Genomic DNA, 27,560 nt, shown 5'->3' with positions numbered 1-27,560 from the left:
CAATTACAGCTTAAATATAGCACATGGAGAGTATGGAAAAGGCACAGCTTGGGTATTGACGTCAAAATGAGTCTTATTGATGAACAAACAGTTGGGAATGGAAAAGGTCATTTTAGGTGCTTATAAAAAAGCTATACTTTAAAAGCAAGGCTACAAGGATGAATCTTTTTAAAGCTTGCCAGCTCAAACACTGTCATTTCAGTGGAAGATCCGTTTATGACTGCAAATGAAATTTCTACTGAATTCACAGCAACAAAATGGGAAGAACGTCAAAGAAACTTTCCACTGTTTTACTTAAAGAAAGTTGTTTGAACAGAGGCAGCTAACCTGGGATTCCAGAAGGGCAAATTCACCGTGGAATTAAGAAACGTGGGCCTGAATTTTACCCCCCCCCGCCCCCACCGAGCACACGGCGATTTTACTCTGCAGCAGGCCAGGCCTCAGATGGAAAGCCTGCCCTTTTCCCCAGTTGATGCCCTTAAGTGGCCAATTAATGGCCACTTAGGGGCCGTTTCCCACCCAGCCTCAATTTTTAGGCTGGCGGGAAGATTAAATCTCTGTGGGAGAAACCCGAAAGACATCAAAGTTACATCCGGGTGGGGGGAAGGGGGTGAGGTAGGCTCCTCCACCAGAAAGCCCCTTCTGAAGTTCCTGCACCCCCCACCCCCCCACCTTAAGATCTGGTGGCCTCCGGACCTCCCTCCCCACTGGCCTCTCCTCCTGAGACCCTGATCACTCCCCACGTGCCTCCCACCGCCTCCCCCACCCCCCACCCCAGCCTCTCTAGGCCTTCCCTACCCTCCCCACCCTGAGACTCTCTGAACTTACCTGGGCCTCTGGTTCCCAGACTTAGTCTCTGATATCTTCTTGAACTTCCCTTTCTGTCCACTGCAGCGTATCACTGTTGGCCGGCAGCTCGCTAAGGCAGGACTTCCTCCTGGTGAGGGGTGGAAGTCCTGTCTGCAGCTATTTAATGCTTGTTGGAGCGTAAATTGGCTGCGGGGCAGTCAGAATTGGTGGGTTGTGTTCCCCGCCGACCCTTTGGATGGTAGGAAACAATAGCCCACCATCCTAAAAATTCATGCCATGGAAATTTTAGCACAGGAGGAGGTTGCTGCACTGAAATTTTAGACCACTTTTGACAGCTGGTTTTACACTTTCTCTTCTTCCTGCTTTTCCCCCATACTATTTTACATTCCTATAAATTCAGTACCTTTTCAAATGCTGTGATCAATTTTGCATCATTCACCACTGGTGAAAACATTTACTCCAATCACTCTGCAATATTATGTGAGTTTGTATTCAATCGGACTTTCCCCAGAGTCGCTCCTAATCCATTGCCAAAAATTTGCCTGTAACACCCCCATTTACATGTGGAATCTAGATTTCCATCAGACTTCCAGCGATATTACATAGAGCAGCTTTGAGAAAGTTCCTGGTTATAGATTTCAATAACTATTATGCACCGTAATGACTTGATGTACCGGATAGGTTTCAACAAGAAATAGTTAACTTTATTACAAAGAGCTTTTCAAATGTTACATGCTTGAACCAGGTCCTAGCAGCACTGCTCCCCCGCTCCCCCCCCAGATTACTCACGCTTGGGGCTCATTGGTCAGAGCCTCCATGAACAATCATGTGATCTTGATAGACAGTAGGAGAGGCTATTCCTTCAGTTACTACACGCACATGTTCTTTTAAACTATGATTGGCAACAATGCCTCTTTTAGGGAAGGCCCGCTGCATTAGGTGCCACTCAGGCACTTAACTGGACAGCTGCAGGCCTTCCCTGGGTTTAAAGACCCTGGGGGCGGAAGTCCTGCTTGCTGAGAGCTGTAGGCCAATCAGAGGCGAACAGCTCTATTGAACAGCAGCACCACCAGGGAGATGATGGCTGTTGCCAGTAGGACGCCCACCCATAGCCTAGGATCATCTCTGGATTGCAGTGAAACGGTGGGGGGAGATGGCCACGGGGGAGATTGGGAGATCTGTCGGCAGCAAGGGCAGGGGTGTGGCTCTCTAGTAGCTTCCCCCACCCTCCCTGATGCTGAGTCCCTTGATGAGGCAGAGCGCCTTTGAATGAGGGACCTCCCTGGGAGCCTGCAAACAACCCCACATGGGTTTGCTTGACATGCCTCTTGAATGGTGAGAGTCCCCTCCTCATTGCTGGGTTAGTACCAATGGTGGCAGGACAAGGCGCTTGAGTGGACATTCCCACCATATATTTAATTGGGGTGGAGGTGGGAAGGCCAGCACCCTCCCCAGCCACCAAACATGCCATGGAGACTCCGCCCAATGACTCTTTCTTTGGTTCAGCGTCAACTTTGATTTGTACTCCTGTGATGTGCGTTAGGTTGTTAGACGATGCTGAAGGTGCTGGATAAATGCAAACTGTGGTATTGACAAATGTGAACTAGGCCAGATGATGGTTTTTTTCTTGCTCCCCTTATTATTGGCAATGTTAGTTCCCAGGCAGTTTATTCTAATTCTCTGGCTTTCTTTTAACTGTTGGTGACATTTATCTCATTGCACTTTGTGGAAAATTGCTGTGAGGAAAGTGTGACATTTTTGTCTCCAAAGAAACTGATATTAATACATAAAAAGTCAATTATACTTAAAAAGCGTTTGGAAATTTTTTTTGCGGGACATCATAAACTGCAGTGTAACTGCAATTATTTTTAGAAGAGCAATTTCAGTCAGAGCTCCCTCTTTACAACTTTAATTACACACAGTTGATATCTTTCAGTGAGAAAAGTATTTTAGATGAAGATTTGAGCATACATTGCTTGCCTTCCATTCAAAAAATGTATTCCTTCAGCCTGGTAGGAATGATGCATTGAACCGCTTAGCTGTGGTTTTAATGTGCCACTAGAGGACACTAGTGTACTTAGTAAATTGAGCATAAGTGTGTGAAAAAAAGATGAATGGAATTCTGTCAGTTATATTGTATACATGTAATCATTGGGCCACTGGTGACCATTTTGTTTTCAGGCTAACCCATTCTTTCTTAGGAGCACCTCATCCAGCCTTGATTTCTGTATGTTTGTGACTTATTTGATCTCTTTCTTCTCCTAGCGTGCAATCAATGTGGCATTAATAGTGAACCATATGAAAAAGTTGCAGAAATTACAGGCAAGCTGTTGCAATTGCCCCCAGGGTGACTCCAAACGGTCATGTTTACAAATTTCTAAGAATATGCCGCAACATTCATCTACAAGCCTTTCAACAAATGGGCCAGCAACATTGGTAACAAATAAAGTGGCTGATCAGAGCACTGCATCAAACTGTGTTGCAAAGGAACCACCTCACCAAAGGACTAGTGAAAGTTCATTAGTTTGTGCAGCGTCAGGTGTGAAAAAAAGTGATGGACCATCTAAACAGGTCGTGGCTGCTGGCTGTGCAGTAAATGGCGAGGTGCGCATTGGGACTACTGAGAAAGGAAAGCAGACAGAGGTTTCTAGTGCCACGACCAAAACTCAAGTTAATGGTGATGATCAGTAAGTAGCGCATGTTTCAGACTTATCATTCAAAATGGAGAAGGATTTTTTTTTTAAGGCCACTCAGTTTATTTCTTGAGTACAGAAATGTATGTAATAATGGGGCACCAGTCTGGGGTAGAGGCCTTCTGCTGATTTGCTGATTGTAGCTTTCTCTCCTGAGGAAGTTTTGAGGCTCTGCTCAGTGCCCCTCCCCCCAACAGACAACCACCCTCTACACTGGGGAAGATAAATAAGAGGGCGACTCCTCCAGGTGTTATCTATGATTGCCAGTAGCAGGAGCCTGGGACTGGTCATCCACTTACTCTCTGTTTGCAGCAAGTACATGAGTGATGATAAAAAGCGGCAGAAAAATCAAGGGATTTCACATCCTGGATAAATACAACAATTATTCTTTTGCCCACTAAGCTCCCTCTCCAAAACCATTAAAAATATACTGAAACTGGATCTTTTAACAGCTATCTTTCCATATTGAATATAGAAAAAGTTCACGAGGAGCACAGAAAAATAAATATGCTGCAATGTTACAGTTTGAGAGTATCTTATTCCATTTCAGAGCAGAGTAAAGGGCATTTTACTGTGCATCTGGCTATCCTCTAATTGATCAGGAGCATTTGATGCTGATCCCAAGTGTTAGATGCATACTTTGCCATTTACCTCATCTTGCCAAGCACTCAAAAAACTATTACATCCAAAATGTTAGGAATGCTACATCGACATTTAGGAAATGCATCAGCTGTATTTTAATCTTGCACATAGCATGCACTTCTTGGAAGTGTCATACTTATTTCCTGCAACAATTTTCAAGCACACTTTGTTGATAAAACCCCCAGCATGAAACAACGTGTGTCTGATTCATCGTAAGCAAAAACCCAATTAGACTGCCCACTGTTTTAAATAAATGTAACATAAAAACAAGTAGGCAAATTGCTGCTGACTTTATTCTGTTTAAAGAATTCATGGTTGTCTACAAGTGGCTAACTGTTCTGTTGAAGAGTCATACGGACTTGAAACGTTGACTGTGCTCCTCTCCGCAGATGCTGTCAGACCTGCTGAGTTTTTCCAGGTATTTTTGTTTTTGTTTTGGATTTCCAGCATCTGCAGTTTTTTGCTTTTATCTTAGTGGCTAATTGATCAGTTCACTTTTAAATTTAGATTTCCATTCAGGCTCACGAGAGCAATTTTTTATGATTGTTATTTGGATTAAGGAGATAAATTGGAGTAAGTAATGATGCAATATTTTTAGTATACATGTGATAATGACATCAAGTGGCAGAATATCGTACTAACTAACAAAAATAGTACTAACTATTTCTTTATAATATTGGAAGGGGCATCTGATCAATCAGATTAGAATGTCAACATTCATTTGACACATGGGTACAGCTAATAGTCAAAAAGGCTACCTGCCTGATTTCAGGGATTTTACTTCATACATTTGTTGAGTAAGGATCAAAATCAAACAAAAGAAAAGGTGCTGAAGAGCTCCTATCATGTGTTTTGAAGGAATGTAAGGAATCCAGATTGAGCCAAAGTTGAGATAAAACTATAATAATAGAGCGTGTGTTAACATTCATTTGTTTTAAAAATCCACGAACATTGCATATTAATTCACTTTGTGCCCATTGGATTTGATCACAGATTCACTGATTTCTTCCAGTCCTCAGGTGTTTTACTCAGGCAAAAATAATCATCAGTTTACTACAAAATACTGATACAATTCTCAAAGGACTGTTACAATTATCAGAATGCAGTGGTATAGAAACACATTAGCACCAACCGATTGCAGAAGGACTCAAGCTACTTGGGATATGCTTTTCCTGGAAATAACCCATTGGGCAGAACGTTGCCGTTGGTGAGCAGGAGGCGGGGCCCACTCACCGGTGTGTAAAATGACACGGGACCCCCGACATCATCCTGCCCCATTTAAATTTTCAGGAAGATGGGAGCGCAGCAAAATCAGCTGCGAGCCCGCCGACCTGTCAATTGAGGCCATTGACAGGATCAATTAAACAATTTAAAGACCTGCCTGTCCAACCTTAAGGTTGTCGGGTCGGCCAGAAACCCCGGCGGCAAATAGAAAAAACATGAAACCTCATCCAGCAGCGGTATGATGTTTCATGCAGGGTTTTAAATCTTTTAATAAAAGTTAATCTGTAAATTATGAACGTGTCCCATCTCATGTGACATTGTCACATGAGGGGGACATGTTAGGGAATTTTTTTTTCTATTTTTAATATTTTTCAAAGTGTAAGCGATCTCCCTGAGGCTCCTTTTAGCCTCGGAGATGTGCGCTCTTTCATGTAAAAGCGCAAAAGAGCACAGTCTCGCTTTTAGGGAATACCCCCCATCCGCACAGGAAATGCATAGCGCTTCCTGCTGGACGTCATGCTGCTCAGCCCTTAACTGGCCCGCCCACGTAAAATGGCGGCGCGGCCCGCTTCGCTGGCAGGGATCGGCTCCCCGCCCACCAGAGATTGGATCGGGCCCACTTGCCCGCCCGACAGGCAGAAAATTCTGCCCATTGTCTCCTAATTCACTAAGGGTTATCAGTTCAAAATTAGAGATGGAATGTGAAACATATCTGATTAAAATGTTGAATAGTGGTTTTCTTTTTAACAAAATTTACCTATTTCATCTTCTTGACAGATCAACTTCACCTCCAAAAGTGATTTCAAAGAAACTGCATAACATAAAGACAAGTGTGTGCTTCATTATGTAATGAATGTCATTGGAACGCATTAGGCTGTCTTCATGCATCTGTAAGTAGTTCAAGTTGTGGTGTGATATGTAAGCAGGGGAAATCATAACAGTTTCCATCATGAAGTCACGAAAATAAATGAAGTACATTTTAAATTAGAAGGTGAAGGTGCAAGAACAGCACCGGCTGTACTTAATACATTTGACTCCCATTTATTATGCTCAAGCTTGAATATTAGCCCTATCTCATACTCTTATTCATGTTTCCAATGAGAGAAGCTTTATCAATTCATTCATCTTGTCTGGGGAGGTGTCAGAGAATCTTGCAGAGGGACAAACAGGGTGCGTCCGTACTTCTCAAAAGCACTGTATGGCAGGCTGCTGTGTATTGATATTAAACCAAGTACAGACTTAGCTATGGGGATGGGGGAGTGGGAGGGAATGGGAGGAATCTTTCTTCCTCAGTAAAGAGGGAGAAGGGAGCAAAGACTAAGGGCAGAATTGTTCCAGATTTGCGCTAAGTGCAGTAGTTGGAGTGAAAAACATCATTTTACCCAGCGGCCACATTGGCGGGTTTTTACTCTGTACCATCCCATTCCCAGCTTGTCCCGCCTCATTAATAATGCATTCACGGGAAACATTCTGGATCACTGGCACCTCGGATTTGCCCGCCACGCCATGACCTCAATGCTTCCTCGCTCCGGGTGCCATATTTAAAGCGTGCCAGGGCGCAGCCTACTTCATGTCTTCAGACTAGGGCTGATCCAGGTGACAGATGGCCCCGAAAGCAAAGAAGACGGCAGACCCCAAATTTAGTGACGCCTCTCTGGGGCATCTGCTGGACGCAATGTTCTCTACCCCCTCTCTGGCCTCAGGAGGTCCACCAGAGTCACCAGTCCGGCCTGGGAGGTGGTGGCAGCAGCGGTGAGCACCACCGGAGCGCAGACAAGTCAGCCATCCAGTGCTGGAAGAGGATGAATGCTGTCATCCATTCCACCAGGCTAAGTCAACCAGCTCACTCTCAACTCTCAGTCACAAACTCACCCAACATCCACAGGGACCTTACACCTCAAGGGACAACACCACTAACTCTCACACACTCCCTCACATCTCCATCAGGCTCATATCCTCTGGAACTGGTGTCCTCATCCTGCCCGTGGCTCCCTTCACCACACAAATATTCCGCGCAGTGTTGTGAGGCCCACTGCCAACAGGGCCGGAAAATTCCAGCCTAAGAGAAAAAAAATGCCATTATCTGAGGAAGCAATTCAACCTCATTTTTTTTAGGGGAGTTTTTTTTTCCTTTTACTAACTTATTAAGGTCACTTGACAATGTGCCTTATTCATTCCTACTTCCTGGTGACCTAGGAGCTTTGTGCTGTTTCTGCACATTTTCTACAAGTAGGAGATTCAGCCACTGAGCATCTTCTTATTAGTGGACTTGTTATGAATGTCCCTTTTGTTGCAATGCTTTACATTCACAAAATAAAGAAATGCCTTGAATCAAATGAAAGTTATCTGCTTTATATTAACAATATTAATCCTGCTTTATAGTTTGTGGATATAAAGATATCCATGATTTGTGTAATGAAGATTGTGCAGTATAACAATGACTTGACCACACCTGCAAGTTAACCATTTTTTAAAATCCATTAAAAAAACAAGAACACCAGTGGAATCAAATGTCGGTAGTTCAGCCATTTTGCTATTCAATAGTTGACTACTTCTTCACCTTAACTCCCTTTGTCATATCTCTGGAATTCTTAATTCTTAATGATACAAGTAATGCGAATACAGACAGGTATAACAGGGTTATTTACCCCAAGCTAAGAACCAATGGCGTTTCACAATGGCTGTTCTAAAGTTAGATGGAAATGTTATTTAATAGATCAGCTTTGTTAATGCAAAAGGGTTAAATTAAGTGCTTTAACCTGCTTTGATAGCATTATGTTATATTTTCCTACTAAGTTTTATAATGTACATAAATTATACTAGCATCATGTATATACAGGTGTAGGCATTGTTAGTGATGACCTAACATCAGAAAATGCAAAGCCATTTGTTACTAATGTCCAATCTTTTATGTCATGCTAACTATTTGGAATTCTTTTACACAAACAATATTCTTTATACTAGGTGGAACAAGTGGATGCTCAGTAATTTCTGATTTTCATGGAGAGAAAACAATTTCAAACACATTACCATAAAAGAGGATATTTCGCAGGAGTCTGAAAGAGATGGGCAATGTTGTAGGGGTTCAGCTTGTAGCTGTTGCTCCTCAGTTGCTGAAGGGTAGGTTCAGAACAAATAAGAGAAAGTCATTGGAATGGGGCATTCCATTACACGGGTGCACAAGATTGAACTGGACTGGGTTGAGTGTAGCCAAGTTGCGATTTAATGTACAATCTTCCTCCAACACTCAAGTTCTGTTTGATTTGTTGTGGTAAATGTATTTTATTGAGTAATGTCACTACAGTAGCAGTATGACTTTGGATCTACACTATGTTATTTTTTCAACAGCAATGAAAATACCATTATGCGACATGTCTAACTTGCATTTTTTAAATTAATTAATAAAATAATACGTTTATATGGCATTCTCATTAAGTGAAAAGAATGTACAATGAAATTCAGTGGGAGATGGTTCAATACGTACCCAAAGCCATTGGCTTACAGTAGCTTTGATGTCACAAACTGAAGTATCAGAGAAATTTAGGATTGCTCACTTGATGGACTGCTCATATTCACAACTGTGTTGAGCATCACACTGTTTCTCCAGAAAGGAATCACCATTGTAATGAATTGAAAATATGATGAAATGCTGACACTTCTGTACACTATTATTGTACTTAAATTGTATTATATAATCATGTGATAATAATAGTTATAAAATTTGTGGAGTGGGATTTTTGTATTTGCAGCTACACTACTTATGTGTCCAGCAGGCACGCGAGAATAAATATATCATGGGATCTCTGCAAGATGAATGAATGCCAACCTTAGAGACAACTGAACAGCAAGCAGAACTTAGTGTTGAGAGTGTAATGAGAGCTTCCATAAAAGTAGTAATTAACAGTGAAATTCTTTAAAACAGGCCCATTAGACTTGTATTTAAGGTTAAATGGCATGTTGAAATAATTTTGTAACTCTGTGTAAAGGGGGTAAAATTAAGCCCTGTTTTCAAACTTGTTTACTATGAAGTGAGATCACTTTATAGTTAAACTAGAAAGAGAACTAATATTTCTTATATGCAGCATGTGGCCATTTTTTTGTTGGAACATTTCTGTGTTCTCTCACTAATGGAGTGACTGATTTTATTTGTTCATTGTGGTTTGGAAACAGAAAGTGAAATAGTCTTTAAGATAACAGGCCTGATTTGTAAACAAAAGATTATTTTGCAACATTCTGTCTTTTGGGAGCTGTTGTTTCCTATCCAGAGATATTTTTCTCACACTTCAGAGTTTTACATTTTGTTTCAGGTCTACCTTGATGTTTGTGATAGTTTTTTGCTGTGAAAGCAGATTGGGCACAAGTCGAGTACACGTTGTTGCTTTAAATAGTAACGCAGGTCCAAACTGTTCTGATACATGCTGTGTTTCTATCGACACCAAGTTCTTTGTGGCAAACAAAAATAACTATATATGCCACTGCAAAACCCCCACTGATCCATTGAGAGTTTCAGCAGAATACAAAGATCATGCCATATCTGTATTTAATCTCCATTGATGTGGAAATGTACACTCAAATGGCTGAAGCACAATTTACAAATGGTACAATATTAATGAGACATTCGGGGGTATCAGTTTGAGGATTTGTACAAACTTTGCATTGCCCTTATGCATTTCAAAAACTGGGCCCATATTCTTTTTGTAGATCAAGTAATCCCCTTAGCCACTCAAACTCCAATCATTTATCTGGTTAACGAGTTAGTGGAATTTATAGAGACACTCAGATTAACATGAATCATTTTTGTTATAGGTTGTTCACTCTTGAGACTTTACTTTAAGTGAGAGGTTGAATTGCTGTTAAGGCAGCAAATCTAACTTGCTTAAGAATTGGCTTCAGTTGGGAACTAGATACTTGGGAATAAAGTTTGAGCTTGCTGCTCAGAAATAAAACAAGCATTGTGGATCAGCTGCCCATTAAATAAAATGCACTATATTATTTCCCTTGATATCAATGGAAATGAATTTGCTTTGACAATCAATGCTTGCAACCACTGAACTTGTGACAGTAGGTACTATTCTTTCAAGTATTTTTTGCAGGATAAAGCCATTCAGTTTGAAGTAATGGATTGAATCGTCTCTCAAAGGTGCATCTTGTACTGTAAATTTAAACAAGTTAATTATGTTTTGTCAATAGATATGCTTTGTGTGTTGAATAAATAAATGTAAAGTATTTTATCTGAGAAATATTTCTTTAGATATAAAGATAAAAGTCTGTAAAATGAAATTTGATTTTTCATTAAAGGACCACACACAAGTAGTTTTTAAGCAAATCTCTGGAGGTTTGTTAATTCAAAATCCATGTCCTGTCATTCTCTGTTCACAGTTCAATTCATATAGCTTGCTTATGGCTATATCATTTATGCCTCTAAGGATTTTAAAGATCGAGGTAATATCATCCTCCAATTTTCTTCTCCCCAGTGAGAAAAAGTTCAGGTTTATGAGTTCCACTTCATTAAGAGTCATAAGAACACAAATCAACCTTATTCTTCTGAGCCCCCCTAATGTATTAGTGGCATTTTAAAGGCAGAATGCCCAAAATGGAACCCAGTGGCAGATATTTTCCATTTGTCCAATGTGGCGGTCAGGAGGGTTGAAATATTTTCAGATTCGGGCCTGAAACATTGAGCTAAGTTGCCACATAAGAGCTTCACTGCAGCTTGTCGGTATCCTGCCAGCTGTAGCAGGCAGCCAGTCACTAGGGAAGACCTGTTGGGTGAGGGAGCAGATGCTGGGGGTTCGATGAGAATGAATCGACAGTGGGCCAGAGGATATTTGACTGCCCTGGGGAAACACTCCTGCTCCTTTTGGCACCACAAGTATTTTTTAATAAACTTATCTTTTCAGCAAGATCTCCGATGGTCCTTTAGAAATCACCAGCTCTGCCTGTTGATGCCCAGAAAAGCTGGTAACTTGCTCCTCCATTTTTCCATGAAAATTGCAATCAGGATTCTGCAACCTGTGTAAGACCCCAATATGCATATTTAAGCCACCTCTCACTTACCTTGGGAATAGTGCAGCTGCTAATTGGAAGGTCTCTAGAAATTGATTCAAACAAATGGGTGCAGAAGAACCCCACCAAATGTTCCCTGGCAGTTGAATTCTGCCCCAGTTCTCCAACAGTGCTGGGGTATAAAGCTTAATAAGTCACATATTTTTAGTTTTTTGTTTTGGATTTCCAGCATCCGCAGTTTTTTTGTTTTTATCACATATTTTTAGTGATTGTTGCAAATAATTCCAAGAGTCCCAGACTGAAAACTGAAGCCATGTGATAAATTATCATTTATTGAAATACAATAACTCAATAAAGGCTCTTTTGTAGTCTGGTAAACCTAAGTTTTTATATTCACAAAAATTGGACTCATTGGAAATGTGCAAATGAGAATAAAAATGTTTATCAGGATATTTCTTATTCATATTTGATGAGGGCAAAGTTGCTTCCAAGTGGGACTGAATCACTCACTCCTTCTGAATCACATATTTAAAGGTCCAATCTGAATGCAGTTTTAACATTCAAATACAAAGATGACTGTAGAAGAAATAATTTATCTAAATCTCACACAATGCCCATGAATAGTTATGGTGTGCATTGGTCATAGTATTGTGCTCGAGATTCAATGTATTCCTTGATCTTGATCACTTTATTCTGATAATCTTCCAGTTGAGCAAATTTCATCTCCAGTTGCTTATTTCCTTCTGCAAAATTTCGTTCAATTGCTAAGTAAGAACAGATTCAAAATGTCAGGGTTATACTTTGAATTTAATTCATCATATGGTATTATTAACTGCAAATATGCAAATTAAACTCCTATTTTAGTAAACATTCCCTTTAAGTGATACCTTGCACCATCATACCTGTTGGCTGCTTTGCACAGTTAATTCTTGAATTTTTGAATAAACATTTTATAGTTATATCCATTAGCAATTAAGTCCTCTGTCTCAGGGTGCCTGCTTCTTAATGAGTTTTATTGATCAGTCTTAAGCTATTTGTTATTCATTTTTTGGATGCAGGTGTCACTAGTAAGGCTAACAGTTATTGCCTGCCAGAGGGCAGTTAAGAGCCACGCACATTAAGGTGAGACTGAAGTCAAATATCAGCCAAATTGAGTAAGGACAGCAGATTTCCTTCCCTAAAGGACATTGGTGAACATGACAGCTTCATGGTCACTTATATTGATGGCAGGGTTTCTATTTTCCAGAATTAATAAAAATACTGAAACATGTTGTGATTGGAAATCACATTTTCTGGATTAGTCTATGTCTTTGGTTTACTAGTATATATGTCCTGTACATTAACATATCCATTCTGCATCAGTGACATTTAAAGAGAGGGGATAATCAAAGGGGCCAACCACAATACAATGACGAAACTTCAAAAGGCTTTTGATAAAGTTTGAAGCCACAGCTAACAATTTATGTCACAGGATGGGGGCAGACCTGCACAGTAATTCTTGGTATCCCTGGCACAGGATTGGGAAGGTACTGTGTCTGGTTGCCTGATGACCAGATTCTTTGAAAATGGTTCCCACAGCTGCGGCCCAATAAGTATGCCTGAGACTGCAGGTCTGATTGATAATGTCTTAAAAGTTGCAGCCAATCAGGTTATGCTGACAGCCGACCAGCTTGTTGTGCCTCATTCATGCATTGCTACTGATAGAATACTGATAATGCTGTGATTTTGGTGCTTCTGAGGAAGCAACCAACCTTAAAGCCCATGAAACAGTCATATGTTCAAGTCATGGCATGATGCCTGTTGTCCTAGCATCCTTTATAAATAGGAACCATCTCATGTACTGATCATCTGCTAAAATAAGGGAGGCTAATCCCTGTCTGCAGATGTGAGTATACAGCTGCTGGCAGTTGGGTGCGGAATAGCTCTTGTGCAGTCTGATGATTGTCAGTCCCCTAATTCTTCCAAAGAATTTCTGACAAGGGTATTCCCACTGAAAACCTCATTGATGCCAGGAATGGTGAAGGGCCAAAACTGTTAGAATGGTTGGCAGGAAAGTCTCAGTGCCAGCAGAAAAAAAGACAAAAATAAACATAACAGTTTCCTTTTTACCACCCTATCGTGCTAGCTGTCTTCAGTTTCTGCTGACCCTCTTTGTCCAGTTTCCACCACGTGGTTTGCACTGGACATCCTGTGCGCCCAGGAGTGTAGGATGTCTCATCCCACATGCATATTTAAATGAGGTTCCAGACTATTTCAGGCTCCAGCTTCTGCTGTCAAGCCTTTTAAAAAGTTTTTTTTTAACGGGATGTGGACGTTGCTGGCTAGGCCAGCATTTGTTGCCCATCCATAATTGCCCTTGAACAATTGCTTGCTGGGCCATTACAGAGGGCTGTTAAGATCCATATTGCTGTGGGTCTGGAGTCACATGGAGACCAGACCAGGTAAGGAGAACAGATTTCCTTCCCTAAAGGACATTAGTGAACCAGATGAGTTTTTACAATGATCAATTATAGTTGTCATGGTCGCTTTATATTCCAGACTTATTGGCTGGGATTTTCCAGCCCCATTGCGGGTGGGACCCGCCGTGGTGAAGCAGTGCCCCAGCCAGAAACCCATTGACTTGCGGCGGGACTGGAAGATCCCGGCGGTGGGTGGGTGTGGAAAATCCCACCCATTAATTAATATTCCTCCAGCTACCATGGTGGGATTTGAACCCATGTCCCCAAAACATCAGCCTGGGCCTCTGTTACTAGTCCAGAGACGTTAACCACCATCTAACCTCAACTCCTACTGGAAGCTTGAATGCAGTGCAAAATGGGTGTGGATCAGTCCTAACTGATCACTGCCAAATTTCAAGCGCTTTGCCTCTTTCTTTTATTCCAAAGTTCTAACCCATTGGGCTGAATTCAATCTTGGCAACGGGGGTCTCACCCACTGGTCGGATAACTGGTGGGAGTCCTGCATCACATTCATGACCGTCAGATGCTTAAGTGCCGAGTGTCGGGCCTTCCCTGAGATTCAGGACCCATGGGGAGGAAATCCCACCCCCAAGAGCTACTGGCAAATCAGAGGCCAGCAGACATTCATTGCCCCTGGGAGCAGTGGCTCCTAATGGTAACGCATGCAGGGAAAGGCCAAGGCTCACTGGAGATCTAGGCTAGAGGTGAGTGAAGGTGTGATGTGGATCATGAGGAGGAGGTCACCGGCTGGGGGAAGAGGGGTTGGAAGGGGCAGGGTTGTGGGTCTCAGCATCCCCTTCCTAATGCTAGATCCCTCGATTGGGCACAGTGTGCTCGTGTACCCCACTCCAGGAGGCTGCAAGCAAAGCCAACAGGGTTTGCTTGTCGGTTTCCTCAAATGGCAAGTTCCCGGCCTGCCACTGGTTGAATGCCAGTGGTGGCAGGATGGGGCATGGGGCCCATTGCCCCCTTCAAGGCCTCATTTAGCATCCGGGAGGGAAGACCGTCCATGAGCCTTCCCACCCTGGACCTAGTCAGGTGGGGGTGCGGAGGTGGCAGAGGACCCACCCTGCACCTCTGCCCACCTCCAAACTTGCATCCGGGGATGGGGGCTGTTGGGCATTAAATTGTGCCCATTGAGTCAGCACAAGAAATGGAATTCAATTACAATAATTTTCATAATGATGTTTGAGTGTGGAACATTTGTAGACTTCCAGTGCCATTTTTGACATTCCCAATGAGCTATTTACTTCTAAACTAGAATTGAATGCTCAGCAACACAAAAACCTTTGTCCATTAAGCTACAACTTTATCAGCTGATCTTTTCACAAAATAGACTTGACTTCATAGTAAATTATTTCCGATAACTTACCTCCAATTTCCTGCATCCTCTGTTGAACCTCTTTAAAATAGTAATCAGCCTCGAATCTAACCCGATTTACTCGACCTATCAGGTCTTTTGGAAGTGATTCTGGAACTTTATTTTGTAGTTTCTCATACAAGGAAATAAGTTGCTTCAGATCCTGAACGAGAAAAAATTCAATTTAAGACACTCACCCTTGATCTTTAGAAACATATAGAAGACACACAATTCATTCTGGGGCTAATCAATCCAAATTGTTGTTTTACCCTCTATATCACAGTTTCTCAAAGGCTTTAAAAAGATGAACTGAAGAAGCAAAAACTGATAGGCAATGTAATGTTCAGCCTTGTAGTTTTCATGGAGTTTATCATTATTGTAATAACTAGATTTTTGAATAATTTCAGAAATTAAGTGTGCCTATGAAATTATTTGAAATTATATTCTGGTAGAGTCCATGGAGGGCTGAATTTAACTCTGCACAATTGAAGAGTTTTGAATGAGTTAAAATCTTGCCTCATAAATCCCAACTGAGTATCATATGTCCGCGTTTGCTGATGATACAGAGCTAGGTGGGAAAGCAAGCTGTGGAGAGGACAGAAAGAGGCTGCAAAGGGATATAATTGGTTAAGTGAGTGAGCAAAATGATGGAATATAATGTGGACAAATGCCAAGTTAATCATTTTGGTAGGAAAAATCGAAAGGCAGGATATTTTTACAAGACCAGAGACTGGAAAATGTTGATATTTAGAGGCTCTTGGCTGTACTTGTAAATGCATTACCGAAAGTTAACATGCAGGTACAGCGAGCAATTAGGAAAGCAAATGTTATGTTAGCCTTTATGAGAGATTGGACTGTAAGAGTAAAGAAGTCTTACTGCTTTGGTGAGACCACACCTGGGCCTGCATTTTCCGGTTGGCGAGCAGAGGCGGGGCCCGCTCACCGATGGGTGAAGTGACGCGGGGATACATCAGGCGGGCGACCCGATGTCACCCTGCGTCATTTAGATTTTCAGTTCGGTGGCCGCGCAGCCAAGTTGGTTTAAGTGTCAACGAACTGTCAATGGCCACTTAAGGTCTTTAAGAAAGTAATTAAGCTAATTAATGGACCTGAGGGATTTGAAATGTTTATGAAATGTTGAAATGAAAGAAATGTTGAAATGACAGACGCACATGAGTGGACATGTCAGTAATTTTTTTTACCCTTCTTTATTGAAATTTTTTTACCTGAGCCGATCTCCCTGAGGCAGCACTTTGCCTTAAGGAGATCTGTGTGCTCTTTTGCATGAAAGAGCGCACTCCCAGTTCAGCATAGCGCTTCCTGACGGACATCACGCTGGGCAGGCCTTAATTGGCCCACCCACATAAAATGGCTGCACGCCCCCAACTGGGGGGCGTCGATTGAGAACCTGCTCGCTCCCGCACAACCCCCCTGACAGGGGGAAGATCCTGCCCCTGGAGAATTCTGTTCAGTTTTGGTCTCCTTACCTGAGGAAGGCTATATTTGCCTTATAGTGAGTGCAACAAAAGTTCACTGGACTGCTTCCTGGAATGAGGGAATTGTACTTTGAGAGGAAGTTGGGCAAGCTAGGCCTATATTCCCTACAGCTGAGAAGAACGAGATTTTCTCTCATAAAGCCAATGAAATTATGAAAGGGGTTTCACAGGGTAGATGATGAGAGGATTTCCCCAGTTTCCCTTGGCTGGGGAAGTCCAGATCTAGGGTGGTCACAGTCTCAGAATAAGAGGTCAGTCATTTAGGATTGAGAAGAGGAGAAATTTCTTCACATAGAGCATTGTGAATTTTTGGAATTCTCTACCTGAGAGAGCTATGGATGCTCAGTTGTTGAGCACATTCAAAACAGAGATCAATAGATTTTTGGATACTAAGGGAATCAAGAGATAGAGTGGGAAAGGAACAAATGGCCTACTCCTGCTCTTACTTCCTATATTCTTATCCTGGTGTCATTTGAAGCCTGGTATTAGGCTTCAAGACAGTGCAATCATTTTAGTCTAGATTGTTAAGTTTTTTTAACAAAGAAAACTGGTCCTCAGCTACATCATGTCAAAGACAGGCACAAGAAGGACTGCAAGCATCACATAATGCACTTGTTCAGATGACAGAAAACAAAATTCATTCTAATAAGCAATATAAAATCTTCTGGCATTCATGCAAAGAATAATTTGGGATATAGCCACCTTGTTGAAATATGAAATTAAAACCAACAAGAGAGGCTGTTTGAAAAAGGCAATTACCAGTTTGTAATCAGTGATAATACTGTGTGCTCCTGGGTCAAGGTTAATATTATAGATGGGCAGTAAGAAGTTTCTATTAACTTATTTATTGTAGAATTAAATACATTATTAACAATATGTGAAATAAAATCAATGTTGAAACCCCATGAAAATGTTTCTTTTCTATTTAATTTTATGATTATCTACCTGCTCAGCCTTGACACCAATGCTTCGTGAATTAAGAGCTCTGGTTTCTAACGTTGTGGCCCTCTGCCAATTAGCATCATTCTGCTTCTGCAGGTTGTTGATTTTATCAGTGAGGTCCCTGAGACGATCTGTTATATCCTGCAGATTAGTTTCTGTGTGAGTGAGCTTGTCCTCGATCTGAAAAATAGATATAACATGAACATGTTACTTTCCAAACCTAAAAATGGAAACACAAACAATCACAATTACACTGTTCTTTGGGCCTTTGTATTCAGAATACAAATTATATGTAATATCAATCTATGCGTTTCTCATACTAAAATTGCAATGCTTATCTGCAAATTATCCATGGAGGGAAAAAGTGAGTGATTATCTCTAATTTAGAACAGACCCATATTCCTTAATGTAACACACTAAAAACAAATCTTAGATGTATCATTTTCAGAATTTGCTTCAAAATATTCCAAACATCAGTTCATAGCTAAATGAATGAAAATGTTGCCATTTCACCTGAGCTACATGAGTTGCTTTGCTTTTAAGTAATGATGGGCCGAATCTTCCATGGAGAGGCGATCACTACTTCACTTCTGGAATTTGTGCAATTGCCACTCTGCTCCTATTTACTTACCCTGCTCCACATGCTTCGGACTTCCGAAACGAGCCTCCTGAGAAACGTGCTCCTGGAGTCCTTCCCTTGTAGTGTAGGAGCGTCAGTGGAAGCCAAGCCACACATACTTTTTATGGCACTAGCTGCCACATTTGGTAAGTTTAAATGTATCAGCCACTTTGACAAGCTAGGAGAGAAGGTAAGTGTGTAAGGGAAGTGGGTGAAGGGGTTGGGGGTGTCTTGGTGGTTGAGGGGGGGGTGAGGGTAGTCAAAGGGTGCAGGTGTAGTGGGGGAGGTGGGAGGTGGGGGGTGCTAATCAGGGGGTGGAAGGGTTAGGCAGGGAGGTAGTTGAGGGGGTAGTTGGGGTGGGGTGTAGTCAGAAGGGAGTGTAGTCAGAGGTGTCTAGTTGGGGGTCGGGGTGTGGTATGGTGGGGTAGTCTGGGGCTTGGGAGGGTAGTCGGGGTGGGGGGAGGCTGGGATAGTCAGTAAGTTGGGAGGGTAGTTGGGTGGTAGGCTGGGGGGTTCAGGAGGGTAGTCTGGGTGTGGGGGGGTAGTCGGGGAGGTTGTAGTTGGAGGGGGGTCAGGAAGATAGTCGAGTGGTCCAGTGGGAGGGGCAGTTGGTGGGTAGTCAGGGGGTTGGAGGTGTTTGGGAGGTCAGGAGGATAGACGGGGGGGAGGGACGGTAGGGCAGGTAGGTGGGGTGGGGAAGGAGTCGGGGGGGCAGGAGAATGGTTGGGGGTATTTGGAGTGTAGTTGGGGTTCAGGAGGGTAGTCGGGTGGTCCAGAAGGGGGTCAGGGAGGTCAGTGGCATAGCTACCCAGGAGTAACTGCTTTTAATTCTTCTAACTTTTCCTGTGTAATTATTCTGGTAAATAAATTGGAACCATCCGAAGTCCCTGACTTTAAATCAGTTTCGAAGGATTCCTGACACAGGGTAATTGCCCAACGGAAGTTGAAACTTCCCCGGCATTTCCTGTGTAGTCAGTGCATAGGGACTTCCAAGGGGTCCCTCAGCACATCTTCCAGGATACCTCCAGGGTACGACCGTAATTAGACCAGGAAATCTGGGCCGATGTGTTTTCCATCACAAATAGATGTCAATAAAATAAAGGTACAAGAATATGTTCTCATATGTAGTTGGCCAGTAATGTAAATGGTAGAGCACTTGGTTTGTGATCAGAATATATCTGCTACAATTCACTTAGCTGCAGTGGGAACAGGCAAAAACAAGGTCCCTCCGTCACTGAAGTAGAAGGAAGGAAAAAGTCAGCTCAGTTTAATTTTGGCTTGTGTTGACTGGCCATGGAGCAATATTGAGGAAAAATGTGGTGACATTTGAAATTCAGACAACTGGTGTTCTCTGGAAAGGAAGAACCTGTGTCATGGTGAGGAAAGAATGAAGGAAGGAAAAGGAAGCACTGAAAAAGTAAATTACTTCTGTTTTGCGGGGGACATAGTGTAGAAATATTACTGTTATTTTCATTATGGTTGAAAGAGGTTCGAAATTATAATATGTTTCATTTACCTTTGTGGTTTTTTCCTGGATGGTGTCAATAGCCTCGGTGGCATCTTCAATCATGTCATTCACATTCCTCAGAGCCTCATTGGCATCGGTCAGAGCACCCTGCACTTCGTCGATGTTATCCTTCACTCTGCTAGCTCTGTCCCTAGATCACAACAGCAAAGGAAGAAGCATCTTAATTTGAATGTACCTTCAATCATCTATCAAGGACAATGACTACTAGATAAAGAAACTCTTAGAAAATGTATAGATCCCTTTCAGGATTGAAGCTTAACTTTACGCGTCCTTTTGCAATCATATCCTACCTTATTTTAGGTGACTTGCTAGCAAGGACAATGCATCAAGATGCAGTACAATTTTGAAGATTATTGGTAAATGAATATATATTGTCATAGGGCAGAATTTTGCCCTTGATGGGCGAGCGGGCCCCACCAGCTCGGCAGTAGGCGGGCAGCCGATCGCGACCACCGAAACAGGCCCTGCCACCATTTTAAATGGGCGGGCCAATTAAGGCCCACCCAGCGGGCCGCCCAACGGGAAACGCTATGCGCTTCCTGTGTGTGGGGGGAGGGATTCCCCAATTGCCAGAGTGCGCTCTTTCATGCATGCGCACAAAACAGCGCACACCTCCCTGAGACTAAGTGCTGCCTCAGGTAGATCGCGGAAAGGCTGGCAAATATAAAAAACAGAACAATAAAAAATTCATTAATATGCCCCCCCTCATGTGAAAATGTCACACGAGATGGGACATGTTAATGGAATAAACAAAAACTTTACTAAATGCTTTTTAAATCGCTATCAAACCTCATCCCGCTACTGGATGAGGTTTGTAAAATAAACACCTACCCGTCTGCCTGTTGGGCCCGTGCGCCGAGCCAAAGTTCGCACGGGCCCCTCAAAATTGTCGATGATTGGCAGGTTAAGGGCCTTTAATTAATGGCGGGCGTGCGTCCCGCTGCATAGCGCGCCTGCCGACCGAAATATTGTGATGCCGCGCGCTGACGTCGGGACACTTGCGTGATGTCAGCGCGCGATATTTTAAGTGCTGGCGTGCAAGCTCCGCCATCCACACGCCAGCCAGAAGATTCTGCCCATAAATACTGCTCCAAAAAAATTGCAACATTTAAAATGACCTCCATGCAGGAATGTATCAATTGGTTCTAGATTACAGTGGTGAAGCATGAGTGGATTGCCTCTCTCTCCCAAGCCTGATGATATCTATAATGAGATTCACTTCGTACCTGGCATTGTTTGCATCTTCAAGAAGCACCTTAGCTTTGGCAACATCATCCTGTGTGTTTGCTAATATTTCGCTTACGTCAGGAATTCTGGCTGCAATGTTGCGTAAACTGGTGATCTTATCTCTGATTGTAATAGTATCAGTGGGAAGTTTGAGTGAGAGAACAAGCTCACTAATTCTCTGAATTTCATCTGGGTCTGCCTGGGTTGCTGTAAAAATTAAGTAATACGTAACATATTATTAAAGCACCTGGAAAGTATCAATCCAACCTGTAAACATCATTAAAACTTCATGATTTGGAATCGCCCGCCCTTTGGGTATGGTCAAAGAAACAATTTTTGTTTCCCCTTAACTATCTTTTATCCTGAGTTCTTTTACGGTCTCACACCATGCTGAATAAAGTAAATCTGAAGTACATTTTATGTAAATAAGCTCTACAAACATCGTTGGCCGCATCAGAGCCTCAAAATGGCTGTTGATGACCTTAATTCATTTGTATAACCTTTGTATTTCTTTGTCCACTGTATTAGTGGAGGAGTTAACCGATTTAAAGATTAATTCCTGCGTCAAAATAGAGAACAGAGGAATTCAGTAAGTGTTCATCCACTAATATCATCAAAAATAATTTTATTTTATGTGAATTCCCATGTTTCTATTGGCTCGGGTGTAACCTGGATGGGATGAAAAGGGAAATTTGTAACACTTATGAGTAGGAAAGAGCAGCATTGCTGTTCTTCAGTTTTCGAAGTGATATGCTCACATCAGTGTAACAACTATGTAATTCAGTTACAGCATGCAATGAAAATGCAGTTTATTTATTCTTACTGTATTGCAGCTTTCACAAAACCCGAAGGCTTACTAATACATTGTAGCTCCGTTAGGCTAATTCCAGTGTTTGTGAAAGACAGATCTTTCCAATAGTATAATTCACTTCTTGTTTTGTGACAGTACAATCAGTTATGGAAATAGGGAAAGGTATAGAGTACAATGGATAAGTTTGCAGATGAGTACTGCACGCATACTGTATGTTAGCTTTAGACAGAAATCTGCTCTTTTTTTTAACTTGCGGCACAGTGGAGATCAACTAAAATAGATCAAATCAAAACTTTGGTCAATTGATCACATACATGTCAGGAAATCTTTGATTGTAGCAATGAGGGTCTTGATGTCTGCAATGTTTTTTTGCATCTGATCTTTGGCTGAGACAACTTGTTGTGTCAAACGTAAGGTGTTGCTTCTCATTTGTTGTGCCTTTTGATCTGTACTTTCAAGCTGGAAATAAGCACAGGTTCAATTACAGCACATTCTTCACTACTGAGGTTTTCACATTTTGGTATCAATGTTAAAACATTCCCCATTAAAAATAGTCAAATAATAATAAGAATATTATTAATAAATAATAATGGGAATTTCAAAAATAATAATAATGGGAATATTCAAATATTTATAGTTGTTGCCAAGGTTCAATCATTGAAAGTGAAGTTGTCAATATTCCAATTCTACCACAAACAGGGAAAAATTATGACAATATTTAAACCTACATATAAGAAGGGTTAAGGATTCCTGTGTTGTTTCACATGTTATTAGTATTTCTGAACATTTTAGAAAATGTTCTCACCCTTTTGGCGAGTTGCGTGATTCTGTTGGAGACATCTGGTATGGAAATACTCCCTCTCTCTGCATCTTCAATTGCTTTCTTAGCCAGACGAAGTGTCCCCTGGCAGTTGATACCTTCGCAGGTTTCAGGACAAAGATCGCCTGGGCACCTTTCTGCTGTGCACGGTTCCTCCCTAGAGCCACCACAGACCTGGAGAAAGGTCATAATAGCGTTAGTTGAAAATAGTGACATATCTTCAACAAAAATAATCCATGTTAACAAAATTTAAAGCAGGCTTTGCAAAGTCCTAAAAGGAAAGTCGACCAGATGTTCACAGCTCCTGGGTGCATGAGTACAGTCTAGCTGCACACTTCCGCTGTTAGAAATTATACAGAACCTAAGTGTGAACTTCCATGAGGTTCAGTGCCTAGAGTTAAAGTTCGGCAAAGTGCTAATGCTCCAGTTTAATATTACACAGGGACCAAACTCATGCCACCAATTACAGAATAACATTGTATTTCAGTAATGGCACTGGTTAAGGTTACATAAACATTTCTGAGGACAAATAACAAAGTCACGTTTACAGTACAGCTGAACTAAGGACTGCTCCTTCAGGTAGGTGAAACTCAGGAGATCATCTGGACTCACTTTGAAATTCTAGAAATATAAAATAATTGTGCAATGCATCACTGTGCTGTTGAAAATTGGAGCTCTTGAGAGGAACAGGTCACTAAATTGCAAAGCAGCCAAAATGTAATCAAGGATGAAGACAGTAAGGCACAAGGACAAGTGCTTCTATGATGTTACCATTTAGCAGAGGTGAAAAATGAAGTGCACTATGTAACAGGAAAAATATACTTAAACACAAATTGTGTTTTGTCGGCTACAAGAGTTGAAATGTAAATGTTTCAAGGACCCCTTAACTCAGCTGAAAAACAGAAACCTGTGCCTTGTCTATGGCATGTCTATAATTGGTCAACTTTTTCCTAGGCTAATATAGTTGTGTTCATTCACCTACACACTTGCATTTCGGAAAGATTGTCAGTGTCAGTGTTCAAATGAAAACAGCAGAACAGCCCACTAGAAACTCACTATTGCCATTGTTGTAAATTCTGCCCACCATCAATTGTCTTTTTGTGCTATTTCACATGCTGTACTATTTAAACAGCCCCTTACTTTGTTGATGAGAGGATTTACATTGGGAGACTTCAGACCATCTTTCAGCTTCTCCAGTTTATTCCTGTTTTCTGTGTTTACATGTTTAATAAGCTGATTTGCAGTTAACCGAGATTCTCTAGATTTAAGAATGATGGGTTCCACAGCAACAATCCTGTCTTTTGCTTTTCCAGACAGTTGATATGATGAAAGTATGTTGTTGAAAGTACCTGGAGGAAACATAAATCATCAGTAACCCTGATCTGAATGCTTTGTCTATTAAAGCATTAGTATTCAGAAGAAAAGTGAACACGTTCAGATTTTGTTCAATTATTAACCAATTTTTCTCATTTTGTAAGTTGCTTTCGATGGCAATCTTGGGCTTCTTATCCATACCACTCTGCAGGGAGGTTGGGCAAGTACCAAATTCCCAGGTGTCTACCAATATTGTTCAACCTAATCTAAGAGCTGGGATGCAAAGAGATCAGTGGGAAGACTTTTTATCTAATTTTCCCTCACCTCACGAGTGAAAGCCTCCTCCTGTTGCTCTAGCTGAGACTGAAAGCTCCTATCAGGCTGAAAACCTACTCTGACCCAGTTGGCATGTTACACTAACGCAGGAATATCCAGCCCCACAAGACACGATGGGCGGAACCATCCCAGGTTTACACTAAGTGTGGTAGCGGGCGGGAAAAATAACGTTTTACCTGCTGGCCGTAATTCACGCCATACCATCCTAAACCCGCCGCATTAATTATGCATTCCCGGGATACATGCCGTTTCCATGGTGGGCGGGCTCCAATTCACCTGCCACGCCCTCACCTTGCCGCTTCATCACACCAGGCACCACATTTAAAGTACAGCCATGCTCAGTGCTTCCAACCCAGGACTGCAGCAAAGAAGATATGGCCCCGAAAGGCAAGAAGACTGCAGCCCTCGAGCGGCATTTGGGTGCCGTGGAGGCCCATTGTGATGTCCTCTATCTCCATTCTGGCTGCAGGAGGAGCAGCTCCATTACCACTCTGGCCTTGGAGGCGGTGGCAGTGGTGATCGGTGCCAATGCTGCACTGAAGAGGTCAGCCATCCAATGCAGATAGAGGATGAATGATCTCATCCATGCAGCCAGGGTACGGCAACCATTTCATCACTCTAAACTCACACACTCAAGCCCATCACACATTCACTGGCATCTCACTCACTGCCAGCTCAGGGCACATCACCACCATTCTCACACACGTACCCTCACATCTCCATCTGGCCTCATCTCCTCTGGAGGCTGCCTCCTCAGACCTCACCATCTTGAGACCACTTGCACAGATCGACATGTACCCCCACACACACCCTGGGTTACCCTCCTTCCCCAGTACAGCTCTCATCCTGCAGTCTCTTCCTTTGCCTGAGGCCACTTCTCCCCCTTCCCCAAGCAAGAACTTGCCCTGCAGCCATTGAAAAGCCACCCACATATGGCTGATCTGGTAGGTAGAGATCTGTCTGTGAGGCCCCTACAAGTGATGTGGTTCTGTCTGTGAAGCCTGGTGCTGATGACTGTGAGTGCTGTCCGAAGCAAGGGAGGAAAACAAACCTTGAAGTCTCGAGCGAAGTGCAGCCGCCAGGTGCACGCCTTATACATGCTGTTGTCAAACACGTCGGCGTGTTTTCCCACCGACATGGGTGGACGATCCAGTGGGCAGAGTCTAGCGGGCTGGCCTTATAATGATATGCTGATGTATTACAATGAGGTTCCTGACGTCCGACAGTGGGGAACGCAGCCCACCATCAACTGGCTGAGCGGATGATCACAAACCGGTTTCACGATGTTGTGAAACCGATTTTTGGCCTTCTCGCCATATTGTCCACTCACGCCACTAAACACAACTGAAGCCACACGAAAATCCCAGCCAATATCGGTAACCATCTCCCCTGTTTGCCAAAACTGTAACTTCAGGCTTCAGTATGGTTTCACAGGTGCCAGTTATCCTCTGATAATTACCATGTGGCTGGTTGTTAAGGTGAGTTTTGACGATGAAAGTTTATTGGCTATTCCAGTCCAAGGGTGTGGACCCCACTCCCAAGCCCAAGGAAACAGTATGTGTCCTGCAGCAGAAAACCTGGCTGGCTTATTTTTATCTTCTTAGCCAGCAATAGTTGACTGAGATTAGCTAACTCAGCACAAACCCGGATTAACCTAGAACCTTCCTTGTCCCTGTAGCCCCATCCCTTCTTCTAATATCACCCCTTGCCTTATATTCTTTATAGCCTCTGACATTCCCATTTCTGACCCTGAATAAACCATTCTCAGCAAAGGCCTTAACTTCATCCCCTAACACCTCCACCTCAATAAATTTTGAAGTGAGTATGAGCTCTTCTTCCATCCTCTTTGCCTCCACACCCGCTTCTTTGACCAGACACAATGGACCCTTTTACTTGGCTCCAATATTCTGCCTTCACCTGGACCCCTCCCCCTGGCCTTTTACCCTCTCGAGATCCTTTGAGAACTGCCTGTGTGACATTGGCGCCTCAAGTCCTCCACTCCCTTCGATTGCTCTAACTTGTTATCTCCTACCTTCCTGGTCTGTCCTTCACCGTGGTCTTAACAATTGAAGTTACAACATCATTAAAATTATATTTTAGTTTAAAGCTATCTGCACTCAAATTGAAAATCTGATCATTTACTGAAACAGAAAACCAGTGTGGGTTCCAGGGTGTAATACCTTGTGTGCCTTGTGAGCCTTCACTGATGAAAAGGTCAATTTTTTCCTTTGTGCTCTGTAGTTGACCGTTGATGTTTTTTATGTTACTATCCAAGACATCCATTTCGTTGCTCAGGCGATAATTTTGATCCACAACATTGGTATCAGAGTTGATCTTCTCAGCCTCTGCCCTGTGTCCAAATATAAACAAACAGGTTGGGGAATAAAGTCCTGACTTTAGTGCAACACCAACATGCACGGAGTGGTGAAAGGCAGATTCTACAGAACCCCTACAAGCATTGTTATGAAATTCTCACTTTTGTATTTTTGCTCCAATCGCACTTCTGATACAGCAACAGTCAGAGACTGAACTTCTTGACTTCGATCAGACTGATAACTTTACGGGGCAGGATCTTTCAGACGGCATGCGGGCTCGGCTGGAGCAGTCGCGGAGCCGACTGTAGCCCGCGATCGCTCTGCACCGCCATTTTAGGCGGGCGGGCCAATTAAGGCCCACCCAGCGTAAGACGTGAGCCAAAGCGCTCAGCGCTACCTGTGCAGGAAGAGGAAGAGTTGGGGCCAGCTGCTTCAGGGAGATTGAAGGGCTTTTGAAGTTATTAAATAAATGGATAAAAATTTAATTAAACATGTCCCCTCATGTGTGACTGTGTTACATGAGATGGAAAATGTTTTGATATTTTGGAAAAATTATTTATTTGATTAATAAAAGCTTTAGGAAACCTCATCCTGCTTGTGAATCTATCAATTTCTGTTTTGAACATGCTCAGTGACTGATCTTCCACAGCCCTTTGGGGTGGAGAATTCCAAAGATTCACCAATTTTGCATGGAGAAATTCCTCCTTTCAGCCTTAAATGGCCTGAGATTGTGTCCCCTGGTTTTAGACTCATCAGCCAGGGGACATATCTGATCTACATCCACCCTATCACACCCTGTAAAAAATTCTGTATGTAAGGGCTTTGCTACCTTTCAGCTGCACTTAAACAATGTCACCATCCGAAAGTGGAACTGCACACCTGTGCAATCTTAAGAACAACTTCAAATGTCAGTGTGCATATAGTTAGTAAATAACTAAATTTCTTGTGTATTGCTGAA

At 42.4% G+C, this 27,560-nt stretch overlaps 2 protein-coding genes across 3 annotated transcripts in view; one reads left to right on the top strand and one right to left on the bottom strand.

Moving 5' to 3' along the window:
- LOC121282176 (calcium/calmodulin-dependent protein kinase type 1-like) overlaps positions 1-10,595 on the top strand; it is a 45,760-nt gene extending 35,165 nt beyond the window's left edge. The window contains exons 12-14 of the mRNA XM_041195726.1: positions 3,076-3,497; positions 6,147-6,259; positions 8,334-10,595. Coding sequence (XP_041051660.1) covers positions 3,076-3,497; positions 6,147-6,219 — 495 coding nt within the window. The 3' untranslated portion in view covers positions 6,220-6,259; positions 8,334-10,595. The remainder of the gene's footprint in view (positions 1-3,075; positions 3,498-6,146; positions 6,260-8,333) is intronic.
- A 1,094-nt stretch (positions 10,596-11,689) lies between these two features.
- The window catches only part of LOC121282175 (laminin subunit beta-3-like), a 49,079-nt gene continuing 33,208 nt past the window's right edge, over positions 11,690-27,560 (bottom strand). For both annotated transcript variants that reach the window (XM_041195724.1, XM_041195725.1), the window contains 9 exons: positions 26,468-26,637; positions 23,778-23,986; positions 22,623-22,811; positions 22,132-22,276; positions 21,006-21,213; positions 19,768-19,909; positions 17,636-17,812; positions 15,207-15,357; positions 11,690-12,139 (listed from right to left, as the gene is read on the bottom strand). In XM_041195724.1, the coding sequence (XP_041051658.1) occupies positions 12,000-12,139; positions 15,207-15,357; positions 17,636-17,812; positions 19,768-19,909; positions 21,006-21,213; positions 22,132-22,276; positions 22,623-22,811; positions 23,778-23,986; positions 26,468-26,637 (1,531 nt within the window). In that variant the 3' untranslated portion in view covers positions 11,690-11,999. The remainder of the gene's footprint in view (positions 12,140-15,206; positions 15,358-17,635; positions 17,813-19,767; positions 19,910-21,005; positions 21,214-22,131; positions 22,277-22,622; positions 22,812-23,777; positions 23,987-26,467; positions 26,638-27,560) is intronic.

This window comes from Carcharodon carcharias, chromosome 9 (genome assembly GCF_017639515.1).
Source record: "Carcharodon carcharias isolate sCarCar2 chromosome 9, sCarCar2.pri, whole genome shotgun sequence".
Lineage (NCBI taxonomy): Eukaryota > Metazoa > Chordata > Chondrichthyes > Lamniformes > Lamnidae > Carcharodon > Carcharodon carcharias.
The sequence above is the reverse complement of the archived record's forward strand: the minus strand, read 5'-3'. Positions and strand labels throughout refer to the sequence as shown.